The 19,781-nt window shown below is 35.5% G+C and overlaps 1 protein-coding gene across 1 annotated transcript in view; it reads left to right on the top strand.

Annotated features, from left to right (window-relative positions):
- NAALADL2 (N-acetylated alpha-linked acidic dipeptidase like 2) overlaps positions 1-19,781 on the top strand; it is a gene marked incomplete at both ends in the record, with an annotated part of 350,941 nt that overhangs the window by 256,990 nt on the left and 74,170 nt on the right. Inside the window, one exon of the mRNA XM_084267228.1 lies at positions 12,944-13,090. Coding sequence (XP_084123354.1) covers positions 12,944-13,090 — 147 coding nt within the window. The remainder of the gene's footprint in view (positions 1-12,943; positions 13,091-19,781) is intronic.

Raw genomic sequence — 19,781 nt, 5'->3', positions numbered from 1 at the left:
TGTAATTAGTGCCAGTTTTCAAAGAACACATTTCTCTGTCGTGAAACTTTTTTTTTTTTAAATCTTTTCAAGGAATGATACATGTACTTTGTAAAGGCAGCAGCACAGACTTTTATAGAACATCTTGTATGGTACTCTATGGAACTCACAGTAAAAACAGTGCTTTAGGATAGCAGTTAATCACATGAATCTTAAATACATAGAAGCCGACTGATAGATCTTCAAAAGTATTACCTGTCAATGAAGAATCATCATTGAATGGAGAATTTCCTACCAACGTTTTTCAGGTGGCAGTGCTAGATTCAGTACTAGTCAACACCTTCTTTATTGGATATAAAGTTGCTACTCTCAAAGTATGTGAATGGTGAAACATAAAAGAGAGTGTAAGAATCAAAAAATGGAAAATAACCCCATGTAAATTCACATGTGACCTAAAAGCACTATTTGAAGAGTAAGAACACTGAAATATAAGAGAAAATTACTTTGGAAAAGAAAGATTATTACACCTTTTATTATCTTTACATCTACATTGGCGTTTTTTGTATATGGTATATTTTACTCACATGAAAGCAACTGATCCCAGTAAAAGAATATTCCCCTTTTTAAAAGAAAAGGATAAGGTAGACTATGTAATTGTTGTGTTTGGCTTCAGACTCTCAATTGTTCCAGAAAGGATATTATTAAATACAGCTGTGTTCTTACGTATGATTGCTATTAAGTACCAACCATACCAACAACCAGTACAATGAAAATCATGTCCTGGAACTTCCAGTCTGTTTTGAAAATACATATGTGTGTGTATATGCATGCTTGATTTTGTATCTATGAAAAATACTTCTGAGCTTAGGGAAACGGTTCATATCCATAAAATGATTTGCATATACAATTATAGCAGTGAGACCAGAATTGCAGGCTGTGGAAGACGGAGTGCACAGAGAAAGATTTAATATTGAGGAAAAAATGAGTTCATGTTTATGTGATTCAGTAGCTTTAGTCCATTAATAAATATTGGGTTGTGTAGTAATTTTTTTCCATACTACTGACTGGAATCTGCACCTTTGAAAGTTCATGTAGATGCTGTATTATTTAGTATTCTGAAAGATGTGTACAAGGAGCTTTCATTGATTTTCCTCACCTGATAATGTGATTTGTTTTGTCAATGTGTGCAGTGTCAATAGTTCTCTCTCACATACTTTGAATGCTGTTTGAGGAAGTTTGGTTTCATTACAACAAAATGAACTTTTGTAGATCAGAATCCAGAGGATTAAAACCTGAAACATATTGTTAGATATATTTTTCTTAGATGATATTGCGCAGTAGTTAGAAGATATCAGTTTATAGTCGTGCAGATCTGTACTATAAATTCTGAAATAAAATACATTATCAGCCTTTCTGGGATTTGGTTGCTTGTTATGAGAAAGTAGTGACATATCCCTGGGATGTTATAACCAATAAGCCCCCACATTTTCTTAAAATTTAACTTTGTTCTTAGTCTTCCTGTACTTGACATTATATAGAAATTACAGTATCCCTGTTCAATACTATACATAGGTTTCGGAAACATCTCAGATAATATTAATTTGTCAAGGTGGAAAGGCACATGTCATGTGGGTGTAAGATGAGATTTGGGTAGTAATTTGCTCTTGTGTGTTTTGGCAAGAATCTTTTCGCAGTTACTTAGACAAATCAGCTTTGTGTGTGTGGCTGAAATCACATTTTATCCAATTACATGAAGTTGTTTTCTCAAGCCTTAATATTTCATAGCTCTGGAAACCAAGGTCAAGTTCACTTCTATGGAAACCAGAAAGAAAAAGTCATTTGAATGTAGTGGCACTACTGCTTTCCCTGCTCTACCTTTTTTCTTCTGCCTTTCTGATTATTTTTTTCCCTGTCCAGTACAGAAGTGATACTAAGAACGCTTGCTTATGGTGTAAGTAGATATAAGTTGGAATTCGATCATGGAAAGCTTCAGAGCATTTTACAGCCTAAGTGGGGGTTTAAAGAAGTCCATTTCTCCCAAGTTTTCTTTTTTTGTACCACTATTGTAGAAAATATAATCGTCTAACATATTGTGGACCATTTATCTCCCAGTGAAGCCTGGAGACAAATATTTGTGGTGCTGACACACTTTAATGAATCTGCTTTGTGATGATCTTTCTGAAAAATGCAATTGATACAGTTATTTGATATTTTAAGTGTAAGTACTGTTGTTGTTCCACTTGTTCAATTCCCAACAGAAATACTGGAGAGGATTTTTTTAGGAAAAATACGGTGGTAGCTTATTGACCTTCATGCTCTGTGTGGACTAACAGGAGGGACTTTCTATTTCAAAGAATGAAAAATATTTTTTTATGTGTGACTGGGAAGGGAGTGATTTGTTCATGCATAGTAGCTATTGGGAAGTTTAAATGTCAGACCAGAGGTTTCAGGGCAAGGTAAAGCTTTGCCAGCAGTAAATTACTTTGGCCTTATTCCAGAGTTGTGCCATGAGGGGAGATTTGCAGTATTTACCAAGAAAGTTCCTCCAAAGTGTTACATGTGATTATTCTCTGTTCTGTTAAAAAAAAAAAAAAGAAAAGCAAACAATAAAAGGAATGCCTTTGTGCATGTTATAATTGAAAATTCTAGACTGGGATTACAGGAAAACAGAAATTTTGACTTGAAATTTCTCCTATACTTTAAAAACTTGACTGTTCTGCTTCTTCTGTCACGTTTATTTGTATGTGTCCCCTCTCACTTGGATAATGCGGTGTTGTATATGTCCTGCCTCTGTGTGTATTGGTAGAGATGGGCAGTATGATTCAGTGGGGTTCTTAGGTTCTGGAAGAGCATTGATACAGTGTTAGATATCAGGCATTTGTGTGGAGGGCTTGGAAATGTATCTCTTGTAGTGGGTTTGTAAGTGTGACAGGGATAAATGGCCTATTTCTGTTTTTTCTAGTGGTACACTTCATGTAGCGTTCAGCAGCAGCAGATTCTGGATCTCAGCACAGTGAACAAAACAGGGCACTGCATGGGAAAGGGCAGCAGCATGACTTTCACAGCAGATCTAATGTATATGATCCTTATGATAAAGCTCAGAAGGGTGTCTTTATGAGCTGATTTGCACTTTGACAAGTGGATTTTTAGGGAGTAGTACTAGCAGATATTTCTGGTAGAAATACTACAGGTCACCAGTACTGTGCAGTTCAGAAGGAGGAAATGTGAGGTGTGAATGCTGACCTTGGGGCAATATAAATCAGTTACAAACTGTAGTATCCATATTGCTACTAACTCTGGGCCGAACATCCACCATTAGGTGCTGCAGTACAAACAAACATTTTGCTCTCTGTGTGATTTGGGTTTGTTTGTGGTTTTTGATGGGGTAGTTTGAGCCATACAAATGGGGGAAGTGTTGATCATGAAAATAATCCACAAATTTACTTTCCTGGTTTAGTTTGCTAGGTGAGTCTTAGTTCACTTTTAGTGGAAAGTATGTACTGAAAGCGTCCTCTCTTTATTTTTTTGTCTTTTTGTGCAAGTTTATTGAACACAAGTGAACAATATGTTACTGCATGCATATTCATTGCACAGTACCATCACTATGACTGTCCTGCTTGGGACACTTATGAGATCCTGAAATAGATTATTGTGAATATTATAACTCTTCAAATAATAGAGTGTAGATATCTTGAGAGGGACGAGTAACTTCTTTTTCTGTCTAGGGGGTATGGAGAAGTAAGACCGTAAACTCACTGGCACAAATAATTTAATATCCATTTGGAGGGTTTGAATGATGCATCCCAAAATTAGTAGCATGGTAGAACCTTATCATGGTTTAAAATATCAACCATTTGAAAATGGGGTGGTCTTGTCAAATCCTAATCCTCTTAACCTACTTAAGCAGTGTTTCTGTATTAGCAAAAAATATTACTACAGTGCAAAATATTAGGCAAGTCACTGCTAAATCCAGTTTATCAGTGTTTTATATAAAACAGATTAAATTGCATTTTGTTAAATGCAGCTTTCGCAGTATTTCAGTATGTATGTGAAAGTTACTAGTGACTAGTCTTGCTGCTACTGAATACCTGGAAGAAAAAAGGCTTGAACACCCTTGAGTCAAGGAAAATACTACATTTTACATAATACAAACAGAACCAATTTTTTTACCAAAAAGAAAAAAAACCACAACATTTTTTTACAAAAAATATTTAAAATAAAAATTTTATATAATGAAATTACATAATTTGTGATTAAAGCATCCTTTAATTACAAATAGAACCATTCCATGCTCAAAACAGTTTGGATAACAAACTAGATGTAAAAATATAAGCTTTAAGGGAAAAAACCTCCCAATGTTTTTAGTTAGTTCAGTTGGGTGTGGAGACAGGTTCCCTCTGTTAATAGTGTTTCCTTTGCAGGGTGTTTGTCATAATATAGTATCTTAAGCTGTTTTCTGAATCTTACCAGAAATAAAAGTGCCGTAATGAATATTGAGGATGAACCCATAGTCATGGAGAGGAAGTATTCAAAGTTACTGTACTTGAGGTGATGAAGAGCTTGCTTTTAGCTGTGCTGATGGAAGAATATGGGAGAAGTTTTGATGTAATACTTCATACATATTTTTGTTGCCAGGAGTATAGAGGTCTGTGGTAGGTGGATACTTCAAGAAGTACAGCTGCTATAGCTGTGTTCTGTAATTTCTTAATTACTTTTGTTAAACCTTGTAACTCTCTATGTTTTTTAGGTACTGAGATGTTTGGAACTGCTGGTGTCATTCTGACTTGCCACTTACATAATTTATGTTATGTAATTTTAACTCTAAATATTTGATTGCTCTGAAATTCCCTTATCAAATGGGAGCATACCTGCTTGATTTTTACCTCCCTTAAAAAAGGTATTAAAATTCCTAACAATTTGTACTGAGTGTTGGCAACAAGTATATCTGAGTTAATGAGGCATGTGACTTCAATTTAGATATCGGAAGGATAAATGTGATTCAGTATCATATAAAAGGCATCAGGAATCAGAGACTGTCAGTATATAAAGTTAAATGAAGAAAAAGTCCAGCAAAGGAAATTAAATTTACACTATATACTTTTTTACTACCTTACTTTTGTATTTATTACTAGTTTGATTTAAACTTTGCATCTAAAATGTGGTACAGTACTGTGAGGTCCCATTTATTATAAACATCTTACACCGATGGTCATATTTTTAAACAAATAAGATGATGATTTAAAAATATGCAAATGCTGTTTAACAGAAAACAAAGCCCTGAACAGTAATACAGTTTTATACTTGTCTCATGTTTTGTGGCTGTAAATTAAATAGAAAATAATTTAAATTCGTGAAGTAATACAGTGTATAGTAATATATTCAAATATTTCACACCCAGCATACATATCTCTGCACAATTTGTTTTTTAACTGCTCATATTAAAACTTCCCAATTTGTTAGGAAGTCACCATAAAAAGGTAAAACTGCATTTTTGAGTGTGGCACCTTGTGTTGTATCAACTGAATTATCCTTGGTTAGAAATCTGAATACAGCATCAGAACTGGGTCTTGGGTAATCTCAGTTTGATCTGACCTTTTATAAGCATTGTGTTGTCAAATTTTTGGTTTCCCTTTCTTCCCACTATGGATGAGGTCAGGCAGGATACCAGCATGTGTTTTTAAAGAACAATTCTTTTAAGGCTATGTGATATATCTCAGAGGCAGATATTGCTTGGGAAAATCCAATATTCTCTTTCCACATAGACTAAAAGCCAGTTTGCTCTTGGAATTTGCAGATGGAGTGCTTTCATGCGAAAAACCACATATATGTTTTGAGTAGGTTGTGGAGGAATTTCTAATGGGTTTATGGTAACCCCAGGTAGCTGTTTGTGAATCACCTCTTCTGTGATGGGTGTCAGAAGAATTGAAGACCATGATAGATTCTTTGTGTTTGATGTCTTTATATACTGCTTCTTGTGGGAGCTGATACTCCCTGGTGACCTCTCAATTAAATTTCCGCCTGTGTGGGACAAGGAACAGTTCTCATTTTACTGTGAGAATGCTGAAGAAACAAAATTAGGAAAAAATTCTGAGTCTTAAATGCATCTTTTCTGTGACTGAATTTGCAATGCTTCAGAACAGTTTCACTAGAAGTCTCCATGTTGCCCTTAAAGGTCAATTAATAATATTCATATTTGAGATATTTTCAATAAAGCCTCATACATTTTAAATGAAAATATGCATAATCTGGAAGGAACTAATTGCTGAGAAACTAAGGATCCAATATTTTATTCCTTTTTAGTTCATTGTTTTATTCTAAATATAAAATTAATTAAAAGCAACAGGTTTTAGTCACCTTAGAAGATTTCATGGTGTGGTTTTAATCATATTTCTCCTACTCTGAACACTTAACAGCCTTGATCTACACATAGATAATTTTTTTCAGCTTTTTTACTTTGCTATAAATGTTGACTATAATGTGCTAACAAGGCAAATAAGTACCATCAGAGGAAGCTGTTCAGTCGTATTTGTGTCTCATACAGCATCTAGAAGACAAAGGTCATTGTGAAACCAGCTTCTAAGTGCTTTTTGAACTTTGCCATCATTGCCAGAGTAGATGTGAAAGGACATGTACAAGCATTGAAATAGTGCATTTTTGCAATATTACTATCTATAGTAGAACATTGTAGTCCGCCCATCCCTTTTTTTATATATTTTTGCTAAAGAAATAATGTCCCTAAAATGGTGTAGGTAATCAGGTGATTGCACTGTGTAAATAGGCAAACACATCCCACTGGTGGTGTGTGATGTTAAAGCTATTTTAACACAACAGTTCACTGTATATAGCATATTTTTTCAGCAGCACATTTGGATTTTCTTTTCTTTTTCTCATTCAGAGAAAGAATGAGTGAGTATAACTGACAATTATTTTTATGTACATATTTGAATCATGGCAATTTGATAAGGCTCAGAATTTGGGAAGAGTCATGCATTTAATTTCTGTTTAGTCGTTTTGCTCTGTGATGCTGGGAAAGACTGACACATTAGGTACCTTGCTAGCCTTTAGTTGATTTGAAAAGTACTTTGAGGTCTACAGGGAAAAGTGCTGTATTCAATCCCCCTAATAATTTTATAAACAGCTGAATTGGATTAATAGCAAAGACAGAGACCAAAGCTGGATGTTTATAGCCAAACGAGAGAATCAGATGGGAGAAAACAGTGAGCGTGCTTACCATAGAGTGAATACAATTCCTAGAATCTCCATGACATTTTCAGCAGATTTTGATTGTCAGGGCAAACAAACAGCTATAATATCTTTTAAAGAGCTTCTTCCTGAAACCATTTGTCAGAGTGTAGCGGGTTTTTATGGATGAGCAGTGCATACTTGTGAATCTTTGCTATGCAGCTTCTCTGGCATTTCCTACCTGTCGATGAAGATTTAGCATAACACTTTTGCAGTAATAAAGATGCTAATCTCTTGCTTTCTGCATTTTTACATAGTCTGTGATTAATAAATTCCGTGGCTCTTTGTTTAGAAGATTTTGCTCCACCTAGATGGTCTTTTGCTACTGCTTCTTAAATGCATTTGCCTTGCAGCTATGTTACTAACACAAGTGTATTTCTTGAGCTGAATCACCAAGTTGACTGTTCATGAAGAATAAGCTTCCTTGCTGTGATTCTTGAAGCTTGGATCACTGACACATTATAAGAGTAATTGGTCATTCTTTATTTGTCCTGTTGAAAACTTACTTCAGTGTTTTAATGTATTTTCAAAAGCTGGTAAGGTTTTGACTTCAGCTGGAGTCAGATGCAGGAAGGAAGGTCACCAGACTGAACTGTGACAATGCATGTCTCTGGGTGGAAGGTGAACTGTAGAAATACCAAATAAATGGCTGTAAATGGTTGTGGGCTTTTTTATAACAGGCTTTTATTTATACCACGTTCTTATCATTGCAGCAAAAGGCACCAGTGAATGCATAGATATAATTAGTGGTAGAGCAAGGTCTGCAGTGAAGTGCCACTTGATTATACTTTAGATGTGTCAGGTCTATTTTATAACATTAATCTGAATTAAATGGATTTAATGGGCCATATGGTACTCTTCATTTTCTCAAATTTGTAATATAAACCTGTAACGTGGTGCTGAAAACCAAAATGAACTCCAGAGAAATAAAATTATTCAATTAGGGTAGCATGCGTGTCCTTGCACTGACATGAACCCCACTCCTTGATTACTGCCTAACCACATGGCTTGCTTTCCTTCCAATCTAAAGGGAGGGCTTGATTGACACAGTGGAGACCAGCCTGAGCAACTGAGTGATCTAAATAGTGCTATTATGTGTGTTTTACTGTAAGACTAGCCAGCTGAAGAAATGTAGTTTGCCTGCTCTGCAACAGGGAGTTAGTTCTTACGTAGAGCTTGCCTGGTAATTTATTCTAAATACATTCTTAAAGATTTTAATTATTTATTTTTTTGCCTACATAAAAGCTTACATTTAAGGGATCATTAAGTAGGACCTGACTGCAACTAGTGAAGTGATACATAGCAATGAAACTTTTTATCCAAACTGGGAACTCAGATCAGTTTTTTATATATGAAAAATTCTGTTGATTATCAGAATTAGAAATCTTTTTTTTCATGTTATAAAGAGGGATTTTTTGTAAATGGCACCACTTTAGATTTAAATGTAGAAGAATAGCAGACAAGTTGGTGAGTAAAAGTAATTAAAGAGAAAGCAGAATGTCAGAGTGCTCCAGAGTTGCTATTGCATGATGATTGGCGAATTATTTGGCATTGAAGAACTTTAAAATGCTGTTAAATCATGTGTTTCTGGACACTGGTGTTGGTGTAACTTTCATCCCCACCCAGTCAATCCTGTGGCCCACATCCCTTAGTAAGATTTTTTTTCTTAGAAGCGACCTTCATTTCCTAGCAGTAGTAATTTTTTTCACTGTCAGTCTTTGATCTCTGTTCTGCAGTGGTGCCTACTCGGCTTGCCCTGAGGATGAGTCATTTTGCTGCCAAGCATGGAAGGTGTCCTGCTTGTCATAAACTGCAGTTACAATTCCGGGAGACAAATCTGTTTTCCCAGGCTGGTAATTGAGACAGTGCTTGTATGTTTTGGTAGGAGAGTGTTTCATTTGATTAAAAAAACACCAATCTTTCTTTTAGTTAATCTAAGATTAACTAACTGGTGTTTGTCGACTTTGAGGTTCCCCTGTCAAAAACCGGGAGTATGTCAGGGCGGAAAGATCAGGCGAAGATTTAGGATGATCCTTCTAGATAAGGATGAGGAGGGAAGGAAATGAAACCAGCAGCTACTGACATAACCAGTATGTGGGCAATAGTCCTATAAACAGGTAATTGTAGGTATGGGGCACGTGGTATTAGCTTAATTGATGTCACTTTTACCTGCAAAACAACAATAACAAATACAAAGCTGGGCTGCTTGGACCTTGACAAGCAAATATAAATAAAGGAACTCGATTTGGTCATATAAACAGAAAATGTTTAATCCCATATAAGGTTTTCTATGCTTCCTTCCTATGCGTGCTGATTCAGTAAGAGACAACCTTCCTATGTCTTGCTTTTAAGTCTGCATGAATGCCTCAGAACATCTCAAATGTTGAACAAAGCAGTGAAAGACTTAAGATGCCAGTGCTATCAAATTGAACATTTCTGATCTAAATCCTGTGCCATTGGGCATGGTGATGTAAGAGTCAAAAAGTACCATGTCTCATCATACTCTTAACAAATCTTGAAACATTTCATATGTAAACTTTACTACATAAAAAAAAACAATGTTGCCATTGTGAGGAAAAAAGTAACAGATTATTTTTAGATGGTTACAATATAATGTAGTAAATTATTTTCTGAAGGACAGAAAGCTGGCTTGGGGTTCTCAAAAAGGCATATGTCTTTTTTTAGGTTTGTGGTGTGCTGCAGAAATGGGGGTTGGTGTATATGCAGAATTAACTGACTCTACCTTCATTTTCAACTCTTAGCAACAATACAGAAAGGGGAACAATTTCAAAAGACTGTTAATTAGTTGTGTCCCCGCAGTATCTATAACCTTGATTCCTTCTTTTGTGAAACCTAATCTGCTTAGTAGATAACAATAATGATCCAGCTTTATAATGTTCCTGATACCTAGCCAACAATTTTGGGATATGGGTGAGATGACACTAATGGCAAACACCTTAGAATGTCATTTCTATAGTTACACTAGTTGATTTCTCACATATTGAATTAATTTTTTTTCACATTTTTCTCCATGTGAAATGTTAGTCATTGCATGAAACCCTGTTTTTCTTTTGTATTTCTATTACCCCTCTCCAGGAATTAAAGATATAAATTCCAAGTCCACATTTGTACCTCCAGCCAGAACTTACAGAATTCCTTCTTTGAGAATCCCATAACAATATCTGGATATGAATACAGAGGAGATCAGGGAAGGTTAATGTTAGCTTAGTTGAGTGAAAAGTGTAAAGATTTAGATTTACAGGGGTCCATTCATTTTTCTCCTCCATTTCCCTTATATCTGCTAGTTACATATATAGATTTTGATGGTCCTTACCATGTTTCAAGACATGGTTTCCCTTCTATTGATTATTTCTTAAAAATGAATTCTGTATGGACACAGTAGTTCTATCAATTCTTAACCTGAGTTGGATGCAAGTAGCGTTAGCCTTGAGGGGCTTTGCAGCCATCATGTTTACTGAGTGCTAGGATCAGGGATTTTTAGAGCCAGGATCCTTCCACATAGTACGTGGCTTGCTTATGGATCATTGACTTCTCAGCTCTGTTTGTATTTTCTGATATTGAATTGTTTTGCCCAAGAGTTTTGTTAGGAATAATTTGGTCATTTAACTTTGTGGTTTCCTTTGGTAGGAAACTCTGGGGTTTTGCTTATTTCAGAGATTTTTCCTATTGAAACCAAAAGCTGTATTTCCCATCATTCAGTAAACTTAAAGTTCAATCATTTCATCATTTATGAAATTTGAGCAGATGTGTTGGGCAGTATGGGGAAGTTAGGAGATAGTCTGATCTGCACCATAATGTAATACGCTGTGGGATACTTAAACATCTTAGAATTCGTGAAAGGGGCAATCCCTTAAGAATAGATCTTGTGTGCATATATATGTATGAAATGATAAACATGCCTTTATGTGTGGATGTGTGCTCTGAAGTGTTTGTGACTGGGAAAGATGTAGAAGATCAAGTGTGGTTATTTACAAACACCTTTTGAAATGGTATGTAGTTTCAGCTTCAGCTTTTTCTGTTGTAGCTTTAGTTTTTAAACAAGATGATTGACTTTATTGAGACTGTTTAGGTGGCAGGAGGATTTGTGTCTCTTTGAACAGTCACACTATGATGATGTTAAATGTCTTCTCCATGTGATTGAAACCTTCTGAAGCATGGTGTAAAGTGGGAGTGAAACGCATGAACAAAAGGAGTTAAAGGGATGCCTTGAAGTTTAAAAACTTTAAAAATCTCTAAATCTAAGAAAATCCCCCAAAAGCCCTGATATGAACTTTTGTCTGCAATTTTTTAACAACTGTGACTTAAATGACACCTAAATTAATGTTTAATTTTTATTATCCTTTGTTCTTACTGTGCCATGGAGAGTGGATCATGTTGCTCCATGGAAAACTTTAAAGGGGATTTCTTAGTGTTACCTAGGGATGGACAGCATATACAGAAGGTATACTTTGATTCTATTCTGAATATAACTCTTTTTGGATAGAACTTGCACAACTGTGAATGTGTGTAAGAATATCAGGAGCAGAAACTTAACAGAGAGTGCTATAGTCACCTTTCGGAACCACTTAAGAAATGGAAGATTTGTCTTGAAGGTATTTTTAAATAGTAGCACTGAAGTGAAACTGTGAAGCAATAATTATGCTAATTTAAATATGGAAAACTACCAAGATTTCTCTCTTTCCAACTCTTAAAACATTTTCCTGCTAACCCCAGGAATTTTAATTCACAGAATCTGATATATTTTGGTGTTAAAGGAGAACTAATCTTACCCTGTACTTCTAGCAAGCTAATAATTTAGTAAGTAGGTCTGAGGAAGTTATGTTATACTATATAAACTCTCAGCTAAATGTAAATAATCTCTAGTACTTCAACTTCTTAACATTCTTAATAAGAAACCTAAATAGCTTATTTGCTTTAACAGATGTTGAAAGCTTTTGTGCCTACTGTTTATTAAGTGTTTAATTATCTGGTGTATTTGAAAGCTACACTAATAAGTAGCACTCAGTCTTGGGCTTGTTTTCCAGGTTTCATCTTATATTTATTACAGTTCTGTTGCTAAGATTTCACCATTAAATACTTGTGAAAGGAATGCAAATGTGTCACTGACTAGAATTATATTAAGCAATTTACCCAGAAAATGTATATTTATGTCTCTTTAGCTTTTTAATTTTCCTTTTCTCCTAACCCCTATTGTGCAATTCCACCACATTCATTATATTGCCAGCATTTCATAGACTATAGATATCTTGAATACATTTATCTGATTCAGCTTTTTTTCCTGTTAAGGAGCATGCAATTAACTGAGTAAAGAATTGATTCTTGAGTAGGCATTAAAGATCTCGAAAAGTGCTAGCAAAAGGCACCGTATGACTTGTAGTTTCCTGCTCTGTATCATTTCATATGCATACCAAAGGCTTCTTCACTTGCCCTTCCTACAGTTAGATATGTTTTTCATTGTCCTTCAAAAGACTCAACCATGTTGCTGCACACTCTTCCTTTTCTACTGTATCCAATCCCTAAAAACTGCAGTACACACAAAAAGAGGGTGAAAAGTTCGTGAACTCAGTCTCTACGAAGTATGACTTAGCTAATACCTGTTTGCACCAGTGTTAAGTCCCAGTGTGTAAATGGAATACAGATAAAAGTTGTTGAGTCTAGTGCAAATAAGTAAGTAGAATTTTGATTTGTGTTTGTTTTTCAGAGCCAGAGCTTCAACTGTGTGGAAAAGACTAAATGCCCAGGATCTAATGTGAGTTCTGTGCAGATACAGGGCGATTCAGATTATTTCATCAACCATCTTGGAGTACCTGCCATCCAGTTTTCTTACGAGGACATCAAAACATCAGAGGTAGTTATGAATAAAAATGGACAAACTGAAAATAGCAGAAAGATAGAATTAGATTTCTCGGGTTATATCCTTACATGACAGGTGTGTTGTAGTAGAAGGTTCTCTCCTGTAAATGCCTTTTTTTCTTTTAGATCTTCAGAGGATTGCCACAGAGCTTCAAAGTGACTGATTTTATAGGGGTATGGTGTTCCAAAAAAACAGATAAATGTTTAGAACAAAGGAGAAGAAACAAAAAATACTGGAGGACATTATGTTAAGAATGTTAATATTGCCAATGTTTATTATAGGCTGCATATTATTCAACCTGACTTTTCAGAATGCTTTGAACATAGAGGAAACAAGTTTTGATGTGAATTCTATTCCTGAAGACTTCAGGAAAATTAATTTTGTATCCATTTTCATACTGTGGGCAAAATATGACTCCCCAGCATATATGTTGGTTGTAAAGATCTGTATGCTTGTTTGGGCTCTTTAAAACACCATATTCTTTTGCAGTCTGTTCTCTGCAAGGTAGGTGGAAGGAACATGTTATGCTGTCTGCATACCAGGTTGGAATTGCACACAGATAAACTGTTAAGAAAGTTTGTCCTTCCTCAGCCTTCACTGTGGTAGGTTGTATTTGCACCTGGACAGCTAAACCATTTACCCTCAGTCAGTCAGCTGAGGATCAGGAAGCCTGGCATTAGTTATTTCATGGTGGCCATGAGAAAATGTGTGTGCTTTCTTGTAAATGTAGCGATTCAGTGACTTCATATTCCCCAATTTCTCTTCTTGCACTGTGCTTATCTACATACGCACACGTCTTTCCGAGTTCAAGAACAAAGCTGAAGCTGAGTTGAACTGGAATGATTCCTGGCACTGCATGCTAATATGTTTCTATTTCACAAATGCAAAGCAAAATAGAATTATGCCAAATGTTGGAGCATTGTTGTGATGTTGCTGTGTAAATTAAAATAGATTAAGTAAAAAATTTATATAAATGCGGAGACTTCAGTTTCTAAATGTCACTGCACCTGTTAGGCAACCGTTGTAAGGAAAATGTGAAGGCAGAAGACATACAAGTACAATGTTTCTGACAGGCTTGTGGTACAGTGCAAATTGCTGTTGTCACTTAGCAGCTATTCCATGTAGTTTTCATTCCGGATCTGTGTATACAGGACCTATAGAGCATGCTAAAATCTGCAGACTCCAGTATATCAAAATAACAAGTTTTTCCTAGCAACATTTACAGTATGAACACTGAATGTTTCCTTGACTATTGTCTATTTCAATCCTTCCAAAGTTGTTATTCACGTTCAGTTCACTTTGCAGATTTGCATTTTTGTCTCTCAAAATGACTCAGCAATGTAATTAAAATCATAGAAGAAATATCTTTTCATACTTGTTTAAATATGACACAGAAAATTTGATTCCCCTGTTGAAAATGCAACACAGTTTCCTCCTTTCCCAGAAATAAACTTGTGATGAATGTAACCTACAGTCTCAAAGTTGACATACTGCACATCTCACCATAGGACATTTTGACCCCATGAGATCTATTTCATGTGAGAAATAAATCTGCTTAGCAAAATGTATCAATTGCTGTTGGCAAGAAGATGGATATTTTTCCTAAGATGGAAGTTACATGGAATGATTAAATTTACATTCTTTGCTGTATTTTTGTCATCTGTGGTACTGATTATTGACAGTCCTTCAGAAAACATAGGCTTGAAAACAGTCCTTCAGAAAACTAGTCTCTGCTAGAAAACCAGACAAGCAATCTGATTTTCTTTGTTTGCAGTTTATTGCAATTGCTTATTGGAGATTCTGTTTATTGTATCAAACAAGGGTAGTACTATTATAAGGCAGACAGAAATTATTCTGGGTTTACCAGCTGTATTAATAAACATTGTAGGATTTTTTTCTTGTGAAGAATAGAGACTGACAATAACCTGACGAGTTGCAGGAAGGGACTTTTGTTTGTTTCCAAGCCATTCAGTTTTTTAAACTCTGCCTGATCTGTCAGCTTCACTGCAAAACAAGATTTGGATTTGGGAAAACAGATTTCAGAAATGGGATGGTTTGGCATATTTTTATAGACTATCATTTTACCAGGCTGGTTTCCTCTGTTCTCTCTTTCACTGCTGTGACCTACTCAGGAAACTCTCTTTTGGAATATACATTAGTTGTTTATTTTTTCCATCTGTCAGCACACAGTGTCACATAAAAGTGATGCTATTCCACACTCCAAAAACCTGGTTTAGAGTAAAAAAGCCCAATACCTATGCCTTGTAGTCTGCCTACAGAGCAACAGTTCCAGGTCAGCTTTAGAAATGCATTTCTTACACAGTAAGCATAATGCCAACCCTCATAGAGAAGGGTGTGAAAGCATTTTATTGGCAGGAACCTGAGGAGTAAATAAAAGGAAATAAAGTTTGAATGAGAAAACATTCAGACTGGAAGAGTAAGTAAAACTATCTTGTTTGAAATGATGCAATACACTGAACCACAGCCTCAGGCAGGTTAAATCTGCATGGCAAATGCCTGCGGTCAGATCTGTGAGCTAGTAAAGAACATTCTAGGTATTCAACTGCTAGTATAAAAATGCACCGAGTGAAATGCAACTCATTTACCTGCAGCAAATAGACAGCATTTTAGTCTGCCAGCAGGAAGTAAATTTGGAATAATTTCTCAAGTGGAAAAACCTGTAATATGAACTGAATTTTCCAGAATTCTCATTCAGTTGCTGAAGAAAGCCTTCCTCTCCTAACTGGCTTGATCTCCACCAAAGTGTCATATTTTGATTTTTACCATATTAAGGGAAAGGATGATCAGCTTTTCTAATACCACAGATTCTCATACTTTGAAAAGTCATGCCTTTTGAGGTAATGATTAATTTATATCTAAGTGACCATGTAGAGCCTCCAGAAAGAGAAATAATGTTGATTTCAAATTAGAATTTCTCTACCATGACTGAAGCTAAATTCTTGGTTACTTGATTGTAAGTTAGGAGTAACTCTGAAAACACTGGATGGGGTGATGTATGATCTGAAGAGCATGCACTTAGTTTCTATTTGAATTCATTGTTCTTTCTGAGTTGATATACACTGGTTTTGTGCAGATGTGATAGAAAAATATTGCTCTATAACTTACTAGCTTACCATCTTTCCTAGCGTATTTTTGTTCAACCTTTTCTGTTGCTTTTTGACATCTTTTAAAATTTGCACATTAATGGTGATTCTACTATTGGATGTGACTGATAATGGTGTTCTTCCATATGAAGTAAAATTCATTGTAGACTGAACTCTGCTTCTGTGCATGACCTCTACAAAATACAAGAAAAGCCTTAAAAGTCATTGAAACTTAACCTTGACAGCAATAAAGGGCTCATTTATTCAAACCTGTGGCTATGTTAACTGAAAGTGGTTTATAGTCACAGTGAATGCTGCCTTGTTAAATAATACAAAATTGGAAACATGAATGTGAAAGTTGCAAGAATCCAGAATACTCTGGGTGATCCTGTTTAACACAATTTGGGAAGTTATCTTGTGACATTAGAATGATTATTTCAGGAAGTGGATGCAATTGATGTGGTTATGAGACAATGAATGGAAAAGCATTTATGGAGGCAGTGAATTCGTTGCTCAGATTCCTAGATTTATAGATTTTTATAATCTCAGTCACTTGACTAGATTTATAATCTCAGTCACTTGAAACTAAAATCCTTCAAAATTTTGTTTGACATACGTTCTATCAAACTGTGCTGGGGTGGTTTAGCCCTTAAATATGCTGAGTTTCAAAATTCTAAGAAATCTCAATTGAATTGAGAGTATTGACTGCCTCTGAAATTTGGTTGGAAATTATTTCATGTTCAGAGAAGCAAAAAAAACCTCCCACAACCAAACCAACAAAACCCCCAACGGTCTCTCTGATGCTGTACTATGAGGCATATTTAATCCAAAGCTGTAAAGAAACTTCGAAGTGATGCTTCTGAGAACTGTCTGTGTTTCTGGTCAAACCACTACACTCAAAAAGTTTAGGTCCTTTTCCCAGTTTAGCTTCATCTTTCCTTACTAAATTTTTTCCCCACATTGGCATAAAGGAACAGTGTTACCTCTCAATTAAAATCTTGAAGCACACAGATGAGAAGGATTCTAAAAGAGCAAGGTATTTTATTGAAGCTTTTTCTTAAATTTTGAGAAAGTTTCAACTTTTTGTACAGTTTGGGTATTTTATCTATGAACTTTTCCAAAAGTTCTTTGGAGTATAAATTTATCACAGTGAGCTTAAACTGGAGTGGAAACTTTATTCAGCAGTATTGATTGCCTCTCCTACAGAGGCAGAGTAAAATAAATCTCTTGGGGATCTGAGGGGGGTTTTGCCCCATTACTTTTCAGCTGCAGTAGAAATATCACCTGTTATGGAGAAGCTGTTTACAGAGCTGTTGATTATAGAGACAGTGATTTCAGGCATTATCTACTGAGAAAGGTTAAATGTGACAGGATATGTTTTGATAAGGGCTGCTTCTGCATGCTTATGGTATCAGTTGTTTAAGGCTGGTGTGCTCAAATAGGGTATTATTTTTGGAGGAGGGGACGCAGATTCCACAGGATTGCTGAAACAGGCAACTCAAAGGACTACTTTCTAATCCTGCTTTATTGGCCTCATCAAATGTGGAAAGACAACAGATTCCACTATGCCAAGAATATGTGTGTCAGTACTTGGGGTATATGGAGAGAGGACATGGGTGTTTTCCATGGTGGTGTAACCACTGAGGGAGCTCACGCATTCAAAGAACTTCTTGCTGATTTACTTAACACAAAGTAATGTTAATTTTAATTTTAAAATATAAGACATCTTTTGCAGTACAGTATCGAGGGTGTCTCCAGCCTTCTCCTGAAAGGTTTTGGCATAAATCCTCCCTTTCATTATTACACTTCTTTTAATATATAAAAAGATAATGCAAAGGCCAACACAATGGTCTGGAATATGTTGTGATTTTTCCTGTGTCTATCCATAGTTCTACCTGTTAGAGAGGCTCAGACCTTCAGATACTTATCCATACATCCTCTTAAACCATCCCTTTATTTCTTATTTCTCTCCCTTATTTCTTTAAGCTTTGCCTTGTTTTTCTTTTTATATAAGTATCATATAATTTTCCCTCTTCTTGGTGGAGGACCTTAAAAATATACTTTACTGTGCTGAATTCAACATTTTAGTCTGATCACCAAACTTGCTTTTTTTTCCCTCATGAAAGAGGAGAAAAGTGATTTTTATTTTTTTTTTTTAAGATTTATATTGGGAATAGTAGTAGACTTCTTTACTAAAGAGAAAAGAACCAACCCTGTAGTTGCAAGTTAATTCATTTTCATTATGTCTGTTTTAGCACAGTTTATAGCATAGCTGCTGAAATACCAGAACATAAGTAAATCACAGAGACTGAGAAAAATCACCTTGCTGGGGCTGCATAACATTTGGGACACAAGAGATAACCTGGATTTGCCATGGTTTCTGTTAGAGATTTGATTGTTTCCTCAGAATTGTAAATCAAACAACATCAAACTGTTGAGCATTTTGAAGCTGTTCTAATAACTTGTAAACTTGAGCTGGTACAGGAGTATTTGAAGCCTCTTTCCAGGTGGAAATAGACTGTTAATAGCTGTTTCTGTGTTAAGTAAACGTATTCATTAAGAATCTAATGTTTAAAATTACAGCTAGATTATTCCTTATGTTATCTTCATATTACTCATCCTTCTCAGTGCATCCTGTTACATAATGATTCCTGCCTGGTAACATGGAATCTTAAATTCCTTCCATGATAATATTGTAGGTTACATCAATGTTAGTATTATCATTCTGTTTTGAGAAAAAACACATTCTGCACATTATTTAAAAAACCCAAAACCCTACCCTCTTTTTTTGGTTATTTATTGAGGGACACATATTTAGCATGAAATATTTTACGGGAGCTGTCCAAGTTTGGGTATGCAGGGCTTACAGAACATTTACTTTTACACCTAGACCATAAAAGTTGTTTTCCGTATCTTCACTCAAACTTAAGTACAGGCAAGAAGTATAAAAATTACCTGTCACATTATTCACAGGCTAGACCAAGATAGTGTAATACCATGGACCACTAAGCTAATTTAGAAGAAAAATGAAAAGAGGTTTCTTTATAGAAGGCATTTGTATGTAATATATGTAGAAGAGTTTAGAATTTTGACAGTTTGAGATTGTATCCTCTTTAGAGAGAATGCATAATGATTTTTATTTCTGTTGAAATATGCATAACTTTTTGAAGGTAACTTTCAACTTTCATTAGAGCCCTTAAAAGTGATTTTCGCCCACACTGGTGTAAAGCGGAGGCCATTAAATCTTAACTCTTCAATGAATGTGGCTTCTTAGTTGTTTTTACCATCTGTCTCAGCTTCGTCCCTTCCCTCCCCCATCCTGCCCTCATTTCTTCTTTTTGTATCGCTCTTTGGGGAAACTTACTGCAGTTTCTTGTATTTCAGTATTTACATGCTTAGGCTGCCACACCATGCATTTCTTTCAAAAGAAATCAAAAGCTTTCCACGTTTTCTTTGTTATGAGAAAAGAAACAGAGGAGCTGTCCTTGATGGAAAGAACTGAAGTCTAGTTTCCCAAAACATAACTCTTGCTTTGCATGCTGTTTTTATCTCTCTCATGTGCTTGTGTTAGTGTAGAGCGA

The sequence above is a fragment of the Gallinula chloropus genome (assembly GCF_964237585.1).
Source record: "Gallinula chloropus genome assembly, chromosome: 8".
NCBI classification, from domain to species: domain Eukaryota; kingdom Metazoa; phylum Chordata; class Aves; order Gruiformes; family Rallidae; genus Gallinula; species Gallinula chloropus.
The sequence above is the reverse complement of the archived record's forward strand: the minus strand, read 5'-3'. Positions and strand labels throughout refer to the sequence as shown.